Raw genomic sequence first — 16,386 nt, forward strand, 5'->3', positions numbered from 1 at the left:
CAAATGCTTTAACCACTAAGCCATCTCTCCAGCCCTGTCAGTTGATTTTTTTAATGGTTGCTATCCTTTCTGGTGTAAGGAGGAATCTCATAGTTGTTTTAATTTCCATTTCCCTGATGGTTGGGGATGTTGAACATTTTCTTAAGTGAGTATTAGCCATTTCTATTTCTTCCATTGAGAATTCAGTTGTCTGCCCCATTTTTTGAGCGGATTGTTTGATTTTTTGTTGTTGTTGTTGTTGTTGTTGTTCTATTTTTTGAGTTCTTTGTAGATTTTAGATATTAGGCCTCTGTCAGCAGCATAGCTGGTGAAGGTTTTTTCCCATTCTTTGGGTAGTCTGTTAACTCTGTATGGCATGTTTGTACAAAAGCTTTTTAGCTTCATGAAATCCCACTGGTTGAATGATTGCTTAATTTCCTGGTCTACTGGAGTATTATTCAGTAGGTCTTTCCCCTCTCCTGTATCACAGAGAGTCCCTCCTATTTTTTTATCCAGGCAATTAAGTTTCAGGTCTTATGTTGATGTTGAGGTCTTTATTCATTTGTAGTTGATTTTTGTGCATGATGAGAGGAGTGGTTCTAGTTTCATTTACGTGTGTGTGTGTGTGTGTGTGTGTGTGTGTGTGTGTATGTTTATCCAATTTGACCAGCAACATTTGTTGAAGATGCTGTCCTTTCTTCAGTGAACGTTGTTGGCTCCTTTGTCAAAGATCAAGTTGCTGTGGTTGCTTGAATTAAGGGCTGGGTCTTCTATTCTGTTCCATTGGTCTATATGTCTTTTTTTTATGTCAGTACCATGCTGTTTTGGTTATTATGGCTTTGTAGTATGGTTGGGTTATGGTGATACCTCCAGAAATGTTTCTTTTGCTGAGGATACTTTTCATATCTGAGTCCTTCTGCCATTCTATATAAATTTTGAGATTATTTTTTCTCTCTGTCAAGGATAATGCTGGGATTTTTGTTGGTATTGCATTGAAACTGTATATTGCTATTGGTAGGATTTTCACAATATTAATTCTACCTATCCAGGAACATGAAATGTCTTATCTTCTCATATCCTCCTCCGTTTGTTTTATTTTTCATATTTTTCCCCCATATTGTTTTTCAAGGTAGCATCTCACTGTAGCCTACACTGACTTGTAACGCACTCTGCAGTCTCAGGCTGGCCTCAGACTCATAGTGATCCTCCCACACTTGCCTTGCAAGTGCTGGGATGAAAGGTGTGTGCCATTTTTATTGGACGAAGCTGATATTTTTAATAGGTTCACATTTTTTACTTTGTATTTTCTTCTGGGTTTTCGTTAAATCAGAATATTCCATGTAAAGTATGTTTTTTGTTTTGTTTTGTTTTTCAAGGTAGGGTCTCACTCTGGTCCAGGCTGACCTGGAATTAACTCTGTAGTCTCAGGGTGGCCTTGAACTCACAGCGATCCTCCTACCTCTGCCTCCCGAGTGCAGGGATTAAAGGCGTGCACCACCCCACCTGGCTTAAAGTACGTTTTTAAAAGGAAAGAGATCTGGACCAGGTGTGGTAATGTCGGGGTCCTTAAGTTTGCCTGAATGATGGGGTAAATCCTCTCTGCAGTGGAAACTTTGTATCTAAAATAGGAATTTGGCTTGTGAGTAGATAAGAGGGGTGTAGGTGAGTCAGCCCTTGATATGCTACTATTAACTCTCTCGATTAAATAGTTCATGTTTGATAGAAGATTTTCCAAATGTTGGAGACAGCAGGGTTCTATAACACACAACAAAAATTCTTACCATTGGAAATAAGAGGGGAAAAAAAAGCAGGGAACTCTATGTGGAGCTAAAGCATATTGATTGAGGGGATGGCGGCAGAAATAGCCCAGATCCCACCTGCTTGAGCCTATGTTCTCTGAACGCACCGGGGAGCTGCCGTGTGTGCTGGTACTTCTTCCTAGCTCCAGAAACCCCAGTTCTAAAGCTCAGGGAGTCTCATGACCTAGAGACTGTTACTGCCATAGAGTATTTTGAAAAAAATTCAGTTACTTACAATGAATAACTTTTATAATTTATTTGACATAAAGTAGTGCGTTTTATTGTTGGTGAAATAACAAAAGTTAGCTGTTTTGGTGAGAGTATAAAAATCTCTTAATATTGATTTCTAGATAATGATTAAAAATTATTTACTTGGGCTGGACAGATGGCTTGGTGGTTAAGGCACTTGTCTGTAAAGTCAAAGGTCCCAGGTTCGATTTGATTCCCCAGGACCTACCTAAGCCAGATGTGCAAGGTGGTACATGCATCTGAAGTTTGTTTGCAGTGGCTGAAGGCTCTGGTGCACCCTTCTGTCTCCTCCCCCCCCCCTCTCTCTCTCATTCTCTTTCTCTCTCTCTGATTGCAAATAAATAAATAAAAATTTAAAAAAATTATTTACCTTCTCATAACTTTTCATCTCATTAGATAATTTACTTCTTGGGATATTGACACTTAATTTCTTATTGGTAGGGGCTGTATCAGATATTTAAAAGTAATTTGTTTCAAATAAAATATTTTTCCTTTTCTATTTTCCTTAACATAAACATACTTTTGAGGAAAAAAATTTGAATTTTATCTTTTCGGAACAGGGTCATTATCGTTACTGCGATGCTCTTTCTATGCTGGGGGAATATGACTGGGCCCTGCAAGCAAACATAAAAGCTCAGAAACTCTGTAAAAATGACCCTGAGGGAATCAAGGATCTTATTCAGCAGCATGTAAAGTTACAAAAACAAATAGAAGACCTGCAAGGTATTTCACTAAGATTCTTCCGGTTACAGTTGAATTCCCATTAAAACTTTTGAAAGTGGTTTTCTTGGATTGACGAGGACCATGAGTCAGTTCTAATGTGGTTTGTACTCCTTTCTTACCACATTGCATTAATATCATGTTCCACTAGATAAATATAAATGATTGTTTTTTTTTATTTGCAACATAGCAACCAAATTACTATTTATTCTCCTGTAGAAAAAATGCCATTTCTAAAGTTCTGCAAAACTTTTTTTTTTTAATTGTTTCAATTTTTTCCTCCACTGTTGAAATTGTTGCCTGAAAAAAGGCCCTTTGGTAGAATTGCTTAATGTTTTTGCACCAAGTTTTCAAACAATTGCTTAGTGTAGAAAACATCTGTGTATGTGCATATGTACATATACATATGTTTATCAGAAACTGGCTGTGCACACTAAATTAATTGTAGGTTTTAATCTGGCCTTATTTTCTTTCCTTAGTCATTTTTCTTTCTCCATTGCTTAGAATTCCCTACTGTAAACTTAGCATTGTTATTATTTTTTTCCTTTAGGTATTTAGTGTTTGTAGAGCTGGGCTGAACAATTCTGTTTCTCTTAGCTGTTAGCAGTGTAACATGATTCTAAGACTGGGAGCTCCTTGAAGGCAGGAACTGTCTGACAGATTTATGTGGAGCTGTCATCCTGTCAGTGGCTACGCGCAATGGGGTGTCTGGCAAGGATGGGTCACAATTTAGTGACACCACCCTGAAATTGAAAGTACTTTGACTTGTAAAATTGCTTGGGTCTATTTTTCAACATTTGAAACTTGATCTTCTTAAACTATTAGCTTAAAGGGAATTTAAAAACCTTTTGAGGTCTGTGTATCCTGTGTATTGATTGCTGTGTGTGGTTGGCTTTTATAGGTCGAACAACAAATAAGAATCCAATTAAGGCTTTTTATGAAAGCAGGTGAGTTAGTATCAGGTCAGTAACTGCTACTTGGAATGGCTTTGTCCTATGAACTTGAGAGTCAGCGGTGCTGGTCACTTTAAGAGTTAATAGCAGCCTTTTGTTGGGAATAAAAGAGAGGTATTTTGTGTTAGCAGTATAAGATCAATCGACCACAAGTTTACTTTGCTGTTTTACTAAACCATTCGAGTACGTGTACATTAGAGATTACCAGCCTGTGCATGTGAGGGGAGAGGGTCAAATGGGAATTTGAAGATCTTGTGCTCTTGAATGGGACTGGTTAGGACATGAGGGTCCTGGCAGCAGGGAGCTAGGATGTAGCCTGTGCCTGGTACACTTCCCATTTGTCCTTGTGACATGGCTTTCTGTAGCCGGTGTCTTTCAAAAGCTACACATAGACTGGAGTATGCTTACACATTTCTTTCCAAGTAATAAATAGCCAAGGTTCTACATTTGTGGATTGGCTTTTTCTCCAGAATGTTTCGATGCCTGGGACGTGGAAGCTGTTAGAAGTGAAACAGGAAGATGAATTACTGAAATACTGAAACCCAGAATATTTGTCTAGAATAGTTCTTAATTGAGCAACCAAATTTGAAGTGATAGTGATATTTAAAACCTAATCTTAGCAATAGAGAAATATTCTCAGAACCCTTTGCTTTCCAGGAAAAGGACTACAATTGCTGCAAACTATTTAACTTTTTTAAATGCCTATTAGTTGTAGGAATCACGTGATCATTTGTTTTCTTACTCCTAGGACTTCTATACCTAAGAATTTATCAGCACCTACTTTTAGTACATCACTTAACTTTGTGGAGACAGAGAGAGATTTCAGAAAAACTAAACACAAAATGGCAAACAGTGGTAAACAGAATCGAAAGGTAAGCTCAGTTAAAAATGAATTATTATTTCAAGTTTTAACAGCCTCATATTTCTACAGAGATGTTTTGATGGCAGTGGAAACCATGTATTTTGGCAATATGGGCCCCATTTTATCTAATAGGAAGATGATTCTTTTTTAATGAGTAATCTGAACGTCTCATACAAGTGCATAATCTGAATGTCACATACAAGTGTAAAAGTCACTGACTTTCCTTTTGTAATCAGAGTTAAGCACTTAAAAATATTTTTTCTGGGCTGGAGAGATGGCTTAGCGGTTAAGTGCTTGCCTGTGAAGCCTAAGGACCCCGGTTCGAGGCTCGGTTCCCCAGGTCCCACGTTAGCCAGATGCACAAGGGGGCGCACGCGAGTTCGTTTGCAGAGGCTGGAAGCCCTGGCGCGCCCATTCTCTCTCTCTCCCTCTACCTGTCTTTCTCTCTGTATCTATCGCTCTCAAATAAAAAAAATTTAAAAAAAAATATTTTTTCTGTGCTGAAGAGATGGATTAGTAGTCAAGGCATTTGCCTGCAAAGCCAAAGGACCTCAGTTCAATTCCCTAGAACCCACATAAGCCAGATGCATAAAGTGGCGCATGCGTCTGGAGTTTGTTTGCAGTGGCTGGAGACCCTGGCGTGCCAGTTCTCTTCCCCTCTCTCTTTCTCTCTGCTTCTTTCTCTTTCACTCTCTCAAATAAATAAAAAGAATTTTTTTTAAGTACAGCATTTTAAAATGTTTTTTTTCCTAAACACCACTGCACCACTTAGTCCTGTAATGTCTTTCAGCCAGTGTCTCAGAGGGAGTGACCGTGGGTCCTCGTGTCCAAGAAGGGAGTGACCGTGGGGCCTCGCGTCCAAGCCCTGCTGCCCTGTCTTGACAGTGTCTGAGTGTTTCCACCTCCTCCCTCTTCTCTTTTGAAAGCTACTGGCTTCCTGCACTGCAGCAGCCCATCACCCACCCTCCGCGTCAGGGGCCTGGCTAGTACCCCTCCCCACCTCTGCTCAGGGTGTATCTGTAACTGCCGTTGTCCTTGACAGTGGTGATTGCAGCTTTGAATCCAGGGCTTTGCTTAGCAGCTATCTTGGCTTGACGCTGTAATTCAGTATTCAGAGAGGTAGAGGAGCTTGGGAGAGTGTGACGTGACAACTCATTATGGAGGGAGAGAGAGGAGTGTGGGAGTGTGACATTATTAATTCAGTATTCACTGAGAGGGAAAAGAGTGTGGGAAAGTGTGGTGTTAGAATCCATTCTTCAGAGAAGGAGAGACATGTGGGAGAGTGTGACGTTATTAATTCAGTATTCACTGAGGGAAAAGAGCGTGGGAAAGTGTGGTGTTAGAATGCATTCTTCAGGGAAGGAGAGGTGTGCGGGAGAGTGACGTTAGTTCAGCACTTGGTGCTGTTCAGCAGCTCCCATCAAGTATCAGGCGAAACATTAAAAATAGAATCGTCTCTTAAGAGTTTGCCATTTGCCTTTGTCTCTGGTCATTAATTAACCATTTTCTTTGCTTGTTTGTATATTTAGGATTAATAAACAACTTAAGTGAATCCTATCATATTCTGCTCTTAATTTCTATTCTTTACATAACTATTGATTCTTCGTGGCTGTATTGCTTTTGAAAATAGCACTTATTTTGTTTTCATGGGCAGATGGTACAAGCTTTGAAGGCAGATGATTGTGACTGTCATCCTGAATTTTCACCACCACCAAGTGAGTACATACAAATACATTGATATTATTTACTTACTTCAGGGCATGTGTGTACACACAGGCACCACTTTTGCATGCAGCTTAGGTGGGCAGCTTGGAGTTGAACCCAGGCCAGAGGCTTTACAAGCAAGTACCTTTAACTGCTTCGCCATCTTCCTGGCCCTCAGTTGAGTATACTGTAATATAATTGGTTGCTGAGTTAATATAATGTTGCCCAAACTTCTATGCCCAAAACGTCACGAAGACTTACATTTGCTTTTGTTCTTTTCCTGTGTTATGCTCTGTGCTAGTCAGCTTCTCGTCACCATGGTGTACTACCCAACAAAGGCTAGTCACGAAGTAAAGAGAGATCTGGCTCAGTCCCGATTCTGAAGGGTTCAAAGGCACGTTACCTGCATTAGCTCATTGCTGGTGCAGACTGTGGATGGTGATGATAGGGAAACATGTCAAAGCAAACTAGGAAGCTGGAGAGATGGCTTAGTGGTTAAACACTTGCCTGTGAAGCCTAAGGACCCCGGTTCGAGTCTTGATTCCCCAGGACCCATGTTAGCCAGATGCACAGGGGAGCGCATGCATCTGGAGTTCATTTGCCGTGGCCGGAGGCACTGGTGCGCCCATTCTCTCTCTCTTCCTCTCTCTCTCTCACTCTTGCTCTCTCTCTCGCTGTCTCGCTCTCAAATAAATAAAATAAACAACAAAAAAAAAGTTTTTAAAACATTATTCTCAGGGCTCTGCCTCATCCTACCATTAAGTTTTCAACATAAGAATCTTGAGGCAACACAGACACTCTTGGTTAATTTAAAGTTGTGTGTGTACGTTGTGCACATAGTGGATGTGCAGACAGGCAGCAGAACCTCCTTGCGCAGCACCTTTGAGACGAGGAGGAGCAGCTGTCTGCTCAGTTATGTCCCACTCTACCTTGACCTGCCATATTTTGTTGAAAGTCTTCCGAAAGTGGATTTGCATACTGTTCTGCTTTTTTTTGTTTTTTTTTAAGTATTTTATTTATAAAAGAGAGACTGAGAGGAGGAGGGAATATGATGGAGAATGGAGTTTCAAAGAGGAAAGTGGGGGGAAGGAGGGCAATACCATGGGATTTTGTTTATAACCATGGAAGTTGTTAATAAAAAAATTGAAAAGAAAAATATTTATATATGAGGGGGGGCAGATAGAGACAATGGCGCACCAAGGCCACCAGCCACTGCAGACAAACTCCAGACATGTGCACCATCTTGTGCATCTGCCTTACGTGGGTCCTGGAAAATTGAACCTGTGTCCCTAGGCTTCTCAGGCAAGCACCTCAACCACTAAGCCATCTCTGCAGCCCTTTTTTTTGTTTTGTACGTGTGTGCATGGTGTATGCACAAGTATGTGTGCATGCATGCATGCACACATGCAGATATGTACTGCCCGTGCACATGCTTACAGAAGTCACAGGAGAAGTTGGGTGCTATCCTCTATTGGTCATCCCTGCTTTCCAGCGCTCCTGAGCTCCCATCATTCTTTGGTCTCCTCTCCCCACAAGACTGTCTTGTAGACCTATGTGACCACACCCAGCTTTACCTGAGTGCTGGGGAACCAAACTCAGATTAAATCTTACTTGTACAGTAAAAGTTCTTACCCTCTCCCTAATCACCTTTGCTTCTTAAAGTGGAGTCTTAAGAAATATAGATGTTCCTGGTGGCTGGCGATTGTTTCAGCTCACACCTATCTCAAGATTATACAGTGTTCTTCTCTGGGTTGTTGAAGTGAGCTTGATAGACTTGCAGCTGGTGATATCCTGATACTCTGTTGCCCTTTCTCTTGTTGGTTGAGTTTTCTGTTTTAAAAAAATATTTATTTGAGAGAGAAAGGCAGGTAGAATGGGTGCACCAGGGCCTGTAGCCTCTGCAGAGGATCTCCAGATGCATGCTCCACCTTGTTCACCTGGCTTATGTAGGTACTGGGGAATCGAACTTGGGTCCTTAGGCTTCACAGGCAAGCACCCTAATTGCTAAGCCATCTCCCCAGCCCTTGTGTTTTTAGTAATTTTGCTTCTGTCATCCTTTTCTGTCATTTGCTTCCTATAGTTTCATCTTCCTTCCACATTCCTAGCCCCTTAATGTCAGGCATTTCCACATGGTTAGTAAACTTAGACATTCCACATTAGTAAACTTAGACAATAGAAAACTCAGACACGTGTCTTACCTAATATAATTCTAACAAGGATGTGAAACATCTTCGAGGATAACACCTTTTGGAAGATAGTTTTTTATGTATCGGCATTTCTTAGATTATCAGCATCTATATTCAGATTAATTTAAGGTTCCAGAATTAGACTGAAAAGAGTTTTGTGAGCCAGCACTTGGGAGGCAAAGGTAGGAGGACCATCATGATGAGTTCAAGGCCACTCCAAGACTACATAGTGAATTCCAGGTCAGCCTGGGCTCCACAGCAAGTCCCTGCCTTGGAAAATCAAAAAGAAAAAAGAAGGCCTGGAGAGATGGCTTAGTGGTTAGGATGCTTGCCTGCAAAACCTAAGGACCCATGTTTGACCCTTATATCCCATATAAGCCAGACACACAAAGGTGAGGCAAGCGCAAGGTCACACATGCCCACTAGGTGGTGCAAGCATCTGGAGTCCAATTTCAGTGGTGGAGGTCCTGGTGTGCCAATTCTCTCTCTATTAAAAATATGAGATGAGGGCTGGAGAGATGGCTTAGCGGTTAAGCGCTTGCCTGTGAAGCCTAAGGACCCTGGTTCAAGGCTTGGTTCCCCAGGTCCCACGTTAGCCAGATGCACAAGGGGGCGCATGTGTCTGGAGTTCGTTTGCAGAGGCTGGAAGCCCTGGCGCGCCCATTCTCTCTCTCTCCCTCTATCTGTCTTTCTCTCTGTGTCTGTCGCTCTCAAATAAATAAATAAATAATCTAAAAAATAAATAAATAAATAAATAAAGGTAAAAAAAAATATATGAGATGAAAGGTTTTGCCAAGCCCACCCAACAGAAATCAAACCAGAACTCTTTTACCTTTCCAGAGGCTGCTGACTTTGAAGGCAACCAAAGCTAGCTTGGGCTCTGCTTTCCACTTATTCCACTGGCCTGGCTTGTCTCTGCTCCCCTCCCAACCTTTTTTCTCTCACACTTTCCTCTCACCATCCTCACTCTTCTACACAGCTTTGAGCATGCTACTCCCCTACCACCAGCTCTCAAAGAGAAGAGGCAGGCAGTTCCTTCTCCTGACTCTGGGGTAAAGACTGGCCTCATAGAGCTGGGGATCTGAAGGTACGGGGTCTGTAAACACTCCCTCCAACTGCCTTTGCAGCCTGTTTCTATCCTTCCGCCCCCATGGAGCTCTTTGGACCACACAGATTTACTTAGTGCTTCTAAAATGAATTCTGCTTTTGGAGTCAGACCATACTAAACAAATCCTGCCTGTTCCTTAAAACCAGACACAAATGCTGCATCCTCAGTCATACTTTTCCCAACCACTCTAGCAAAAATGATTTCTTCCTTCTGTGAATTACAAGAGAAATTACTGATGATGGAAGTGATATGTCAGTAAATACACAGTGTCTTCTTTGTGGTGGTGATTATTTGATTACTAAAATGATATGTCTTTTCTTCCCATTTGATTGTAAACTACATGAGAATAAGAACTATTCCCTGCATCTTTGCCTACTCTAAGCCTAAATATTATTTTATATTATTTTATAAATATTTATAAATTATATATTTTTATAAATATAAATATAAATATAAATTTATAAATTTATAAATATTTATAAATTATATATAATATATAATTATAAATTATATATATTTATAAATATTTATATATATATAAATATTTATAAATTATATATATTTATAAATATTTATATATATATAAATATTTATAAATATTATTTTAATAGTTCTGTACCATCCTCACTAGCTTCTTTCTTGACTTACATATTTGTAGTTACATTCACATGCAACATTGCTTCTTTGGCTTTCTTATTCTTATTCCATACACACACGCACACACACGTGTGTGTGTGCCTGTGTGTGTGTGTATTTATATCTTACTGTCACTCTTGTAGATTTTTCTGTACAGGTTTTATAAACACCTTTCTATTCACAGGTCAGCCTCCAAAACATAAAGGAAAACAAAAATCCCGAAACAGTGAATCACAAAAGTTGAGGTTTGTTTGTCTCTTAATTTTCTAGGGGTTTTAATCGAGATTACATTGAGTTTTTATTTAATTCTGCAGGAATTAGCATCTTGGGAGTTTTTCTCCTCAGAAACTTGTTTGATTCTTAATTTAGTCAGTATTATAAATGACCTTCAGTAAATGTATTTTTTCTTTATGTAAATAGGGCTTTTTTTTTAATGTTTCAAGATCAATGCTTTTCCCCCCCTTTAGCTCTAACTCACAGCTGACGTTACCAGTCGATTTGAAAAGCATTCTGGAGAAGCAGTTCTCCAAATCTTCCAGAGCTGCACACCAGGTAATGGAAAAGACATTCATGTAGAGAAAGCAGATTATTTTTTTTAATTTTTTTCATTTATTTTTATTTATTTATTTGAGAGCAACAGATAGAGAGAGAGAGAGAGAGAATGGGCGCTCCAGGGCCTCCAGCCACTGCAAATGAACTCCAGACACGTGCACCCCCTTGTGCATCTGGCTAACGTGGGACCTGGGGAATCGAGCCTCGAACTGGGATCCTTAGGCTTCACAGGCAAGCGCATAACCGTTAAGCCATCTCTCCAGCCCAAGAAAATAGATTCTTTAAACAAAACAATTTCAGAGCTGGTCATGGTGGCCTACACCTTTAATCCTGACACTTTAGAGGCAGAGGTAGGAGGATCATTGTGAGTTCAAGGCCTCCCTCAGACTACATAGTGAATTCCAGGTCAGCCTGGGCTAGAATGAAACCCTACATTGGAAAGAAAAAATATTTTTCATAGATTTATATAATGTAAAAGATTTAAGTTCCTATAGTTCATTATGCTTACTATAAAATCATTAAAGAACAAACTTCTTTGCATGATTTAGCATTAATCATATAGATAAACTAAGTTTTATATCAAAACCGAGTAATAACATGACATAGGATACTTATTTGAAAATATTTAAGTCATTTAAAGGTTTAATTAATTATTTTAGCTCTACGTAACAGATACTACAAAAGGCTGAAACAAATTTACTCATTTGCATAAAACCATTTTTAGAGTTTCTATCAGATTTTTTTAAAAATTTTATTTACTTATTTATATGAAAGAGAGAGAAAGAAAAAAAAAGGTGTGCCAGGTCCTCTAGACCCTGCAAATGAACCCCAGATGTCTGTGCTACCTTGTGCATCATTTGTGGGTACTAAGGAATCAGGTCCTTAAGCTTTGCAGGCAAGCACCTTAACTGCTGAGACATCTCTCCAGCCCCCAATTTTTTAATTATTTAATTTTTCTGACTATAAAGCTATAAGAGACTTAAAATAGATAGTAGCCTATGAAGATGCACAAATTACTGAAACATACACCAGAGTCATTTGAAGTCCCATTTTGTTAATTCAACATGTTTGCATTATGTTAGATCCAAATCTGTAGTGTGGAGGCTTAGCTTGCTTGTCTTGAGCTAGTACAGGGAATCCATGTTGGGCTGTATTGACGGAAATAATCACCAGTGGCGTGTCTGGTCATACAGATCTGTTTTCTCAAATGGCAAAGAGATTAAAGTTGAATCCCACATACAAGGCTGATAATTGGTATTTGTGGGAATAACTTTCTGTATTTTATATTCTTAAGTTCATATCTTAAAGTAAGCATGCACCTCTTAACCACTGAGCCCTTAAAAAAAGTTTATTTGCTGTGTGTATGTGAGTGCATGCATATGCACGCACACGTATGTATAAATGGGTGCATTATGCAAATGAATGCCTGATGCTTGCACCACTTCTAGCATCCAGCTTATATGGATGGCTTAGGAATCAAATCTGGGCCAGCAGGCTTTGCAAGCAAGCATGTTTAACCACTGAGCAGTCTTCCCAACCCCGTCAAAATTGAAGTAAATAGGCTTTTCATTGTATGTTTTAAATACTATAACGAATACAAAATTTATATGAGAAGCTGTTCTTTTCCAACCATATTTTAGAGGAACGTTCCAAACTTTGATTCATTGAGTTGAACTTACCAGGAAGTTTTTGTTAATGTTTGACCAAACTGCATTGCCCCTGTGGAATGAAATCTCTTTTGTATCATTATTGCGAGGCTCAGTGAACACTAAACACATCAGATTTGCCTTCTCTGCTGTACTTGCCACTCTCCATACACATGGCAAGGTGGGGGGAGGAACGGGGGGATCTAGCTTAACTATGGGGCTTTTTGATTTACAGCTGTGGCCATGCAACTAAAATATGAATTCAGGTTATAATGTATATACACACGTCTTCAAATTACACACTTACTTTGTTTAGCATTTGGGCTGGAGAGATGGCTCAACAGTTAAAGTTGTTTGCTTCAAAGCTTGATGGCCTGGGTTCAGTTCCCCAGTACCCACGTAAAGCCAGATGCATAAAGTGGCGTACACCTCTGGAGTTTGTTTGCAGTGGCAGGAAGCCCTTGCTGTGCCCATGCTTGCTCTCAAATAAATAATAATATTCTTAAAAGAGTATGTTACATTAATTTTTTCTTACATTTTTTCTTTTGCATTTACCCTATTATCTCTCCTAATGATCTGTCTGATCATATTTAAATAAATGCTAAGTAAGAGTAGAGATAAAGATTAAAATATTAAAAATTAAGCATTGTTTCAGAGTAGTGAAATACTTAAGATCTGATAGTGATGGAAATATAGATTATTTGTTTTCATATGTTTAGTTATTTTAGTCCTAGCCTAACAATTTACCTGTTGAAGTAGTGGGTGGTCATTTTTGTGTGCGTTCAAAATACTGTGTTTACTCTGAAAGAAAGAAGCAAGGTTGAGCATCATGTAGAATAAAATGAGCCACCCTTGTATGGGGAGTGGCCAGACATGTTGGGGTGAAGGTGGTGAGCAGTACTTTTTAAAAGTAAGGTACTGGGCTGGAGAGATGGCTTAGCGGTTAAGCGCTTGCCTATGAAGCCTAAGGACCCCGGTTCGAGGCTCGGTTCCCCAGGTCCCACGTTAGCCAGATGCACAAGCGGCGCACACGTCTGGAGTTCGTTTGCAGAGGCTGGAAGCCCTGGCGCACCCATTCTCTCTCTCTCCCTCTATCTGTCTTTCTCTCTGTGTCTGTTGCTCTCAAATAAATAAATAAATAAATAATTTTTTAAAAAAGTATTAAAAGTAAGGTACTGAGAAAGAGTGATGGATAGAGGCCAGTTTGATATTTACCTAAATAGTTATTATCACGTGTAAAATTTTACTGATGAACTTAGAATCCTAAATTTTAAACTAGCACATTACAGATTTGGACCACTGAAATAGTATTTTTGTTTTGCAGGATTTTGCTAATATTATGAAAATGCTAAGAAGCTTAATTCAAGATGGCTACACGGCCTTGATAGAGCAGCGTTGCCGCAGTGCTGCGCAGGCCTTTACAGAGCTGCTCAATGGTTTGGATCCTCAAAAAATAAAGGTAAAATTAATGGGTGGTCACTTGTTATTGAGTGAAAATATACCTCAGATGAATATCTTAAGAGAACCAGGCTTTAACTTGTATTAATATGATTTGGACCTTTGAGCTTGACCTGGTGGCATTCCTCAGGGGTGGGAAGCAGGTCAGGCTTGACGGCTATACTCCTGTCATCCACGTTGGTCCCTGTTCCTTGACCATTGTTTGGGTTTGCGTTCTTTTGCAAGCACTAAGTCAAGGATTTAAACTCATGCCCATTGCATTTTGTAAAATCTATCAGTAAAGTAGTTCAAGCAAGGCTGTAGGAGAGCAGATATCATTATCTGTCATCAGTACCTTATATGCAAAAAGAACCTGACTTTAGTTAAAAACCTTTCTGACCTGTTATGAACTATGCCTCAGGGTAATCTGAGACACTGGGTCACTGGTTCTGTATTGTAAATTCTTAAGAACAATGTAATGGCATATCTTTGCAAGATCTACTTCCAGTTAATTTGATTCTTAACCAGCCATCAACTGGTGAGATTTTTCTATGGTGGACACATTAGTTTGCTGCACATTTGACAGGATTATGCTCAGATTTTTAACTCAAACATTTTTATTGACAGCAATTGAACCTGGCCATGATTAACTATGTATTAGTGGTCTATGGACTTGCTGTTTCTCTCCTTGGGATAGGACAACCAGAGGTAAGAGTTATAATGAAGATTAAGCAATTAAAATATGGCATGGATTATAGAAGAGATCTAAAAGTTAATTTCCTATTTTGACTCACTTATGTCTATATATTTTCTTGAAAGAAGTAGCTAGTTTAGCTAATTTTTATGTTTCTTTTTTAAGTTTTTGTTTTGGACAGGATCTTGTTATTTTGCTAAAACTGCCCTCAAACTTAGAATCCTTCTGCCTCTACTTCCTGAATGCTGGGGTAGTTTGAATTGTGAAAACAAAATTTGATAAGGCATGGTGGCTTATTCCTTTTAATCTTAGAACTTGGGGACAGGCAGGAGGGTCATAAGTTTTGGCTTAGACTACACAACAAGACCTTGTCTCAAAAAAAAGGCAGGCCGAGGGAGGCATGGTGGCGCATGCCTTTAATCCTGGCACTCAAGAGGCAGAGAGGTAGGAAGATCACTAAAAGTTCAAGGCCACCCTGAGACTACATAGTGAATTCCAGGTTAGCCTGAACTATAGTGAGACCCTACCTTGAAAAGACAAAAAAAAATAAAAAAATAAAAAGTCAAGCTAGAGAGACGGCTTACTGGTTAAGGCACTTGCCTGTGAAGCCTAAGGACCCATCTTTGACTCTCCAGATCCCACATAAGCCAGATGCACAAAGGTGAGGCAAGCACAAGATTGCACATGCCCACTAGGTAGCACAAGCATCAGGCATTCGATTGTAGTGGCTGAGGCCCTGGTACACCAATTCTTTTTCTCTTTCTCTCTCTCTCAAATTAAAAAAGAAAAAAGAAAAGTAAAGGGAGGGCTGGAGAGATGGCTTAGTGGTTAAAGGCACTTGCTTATAAAGCCTGACAGGCTGGGTTCAATACCTCAATCTCCATGTTAAGCCAGATAACACATGGTTTATGTATCTGGAGTTTGGCTTCAGTGGTGAGAGGCCCTGGTTCCTGCCCTATGCTTGCTTGCTGGCTGACTGGCTTTCTCTCTCTGTTTCTCTCTCTCTCTCTCTCTCTGTCTCTATTTATCTTTTTGTCTCTTTCTCAAATAAAATAAAATAAAAAGATTTTTTTTATACAAAAGGATATTTTCTGGGCTGGAGAGAGATGGGATAGCAGTTGTCACTTGCCCGTGAAGCCTAAGGACCCAGATTCGATTCTCTAGATCCCATGTAAGCCAGATGCACAAGGTGGCACATGTGTCTGGAGTTCATTTGCAGCGGCTAGAGATCCTGGTGTGCCCATTCTCTCTCTTTCTCTCCCCCCCACCCGCCATCTCTAATAAGTAAATAAAAAAATTTTTAAAGGGATATTTTTCAGAGTAGTTCCTTCAGGAAGTCACATGTTTATGCCACCATAGTGTTCCTTTCAAGCATTTTTATAGTGGCTTCAGACATACTTATGAGCTCCATTTTTTTTGTCCCAACATTAACTTTTCTACTTACAGTGGGGATATAGGTATTTTTCAGGACTAAATGTCTTTTGGATTTTTCCCCCAAATAAAATTATTCCAATTCCTCTTGTGAATTCAAAAGGATGGACTATAAGTTTTTACCAAAGAGTGATTTTAGTGAAGAGCCATTTTGTCTCATGGCACAAAGAACTGTAGCAATGTCATTGGAATGTCAGTCCTTCCTTGGAAGCAGCACTTAACTAGGATATATGTCATGGTGTGTTTATACTCAAGTCAGTCTTTTTAAATCATGAATTGACATCTGCTTGTGTTGATAATAGTAAATGTTCATTGTTGGCAGTCCAATGTTTTCAGCAGGATTGATTTTTGTTATATCTCTTCAGTTTTCATGAGTAGTCACATTGATTAGAAATTTTTATAGTTTCTAAGAAAATCAAATACAGTCTGT

General features: G+C 39.5%; 1 protein-coding gene across 6 annotated transcripts in view; it reads left to right on the top strand.

Annotated features, from left to right (window-relative positions):
• The window catches only part of Ttc3 (tetratricopeptide repeat domain 3), a 129,516-nt gene that overhangs the window by 47,137 nt on the left and 65,993 nt on the right, over positions 1-16,386 (top strand). For all 6 annotated transcript variants that reach the window (XM_045149858.1, XM_045149854.1, XM_045149856.1 and 3 more), the window contains 8 exons: positions 2,588-2,750; positions 3,649-3,694; positions 4,449-4,572; positions 6,217-6,277; positions 10,381-10,441; positions 10,664-10,748; positions 13,719-13,853; positions 14,459-14,539. In XM_045149858.1, coding sequence (XP_045005793.1) covers positions 2,618-2,750; positions 3,649-3,694; positions 4,449-4,572; positions 6,217-6,277; positions 10,381-10,441; positions 10,664-10,748; positions 13,719-13,853; positions 14,459-14,539 — 726 coding nt within the window. In that variant the 5' untranslated portion in view covers positions 2,588-2,617. The remainder of the gene's footprint in view (positions 1-2,587; positions 2,751-3,648; positions 3,695-4,448; positions 4,573-6,216; positions 6,278-10,380; positions 10,442-10,663; positions 10,749-13,718; positions 13,854-14,458; positions 14,540-16,386) is intronic.

Source organism: Jaculus jaculus, chromosome 5 (genome assembly GCF_020740685.1).
Source record: "Jaculus jaculus isolate mJacJac1 chromosome 5, mJacJac1.mat.Y.cur, whole genome shotgun sequence".
NCBI classification, from domain to species: domain Eukaryota; kingdom Metazoa; phylum Chordata; class Mammalia; order Rodentia; family Dipodidae; genus Jaculus; species Jaculus jaculus.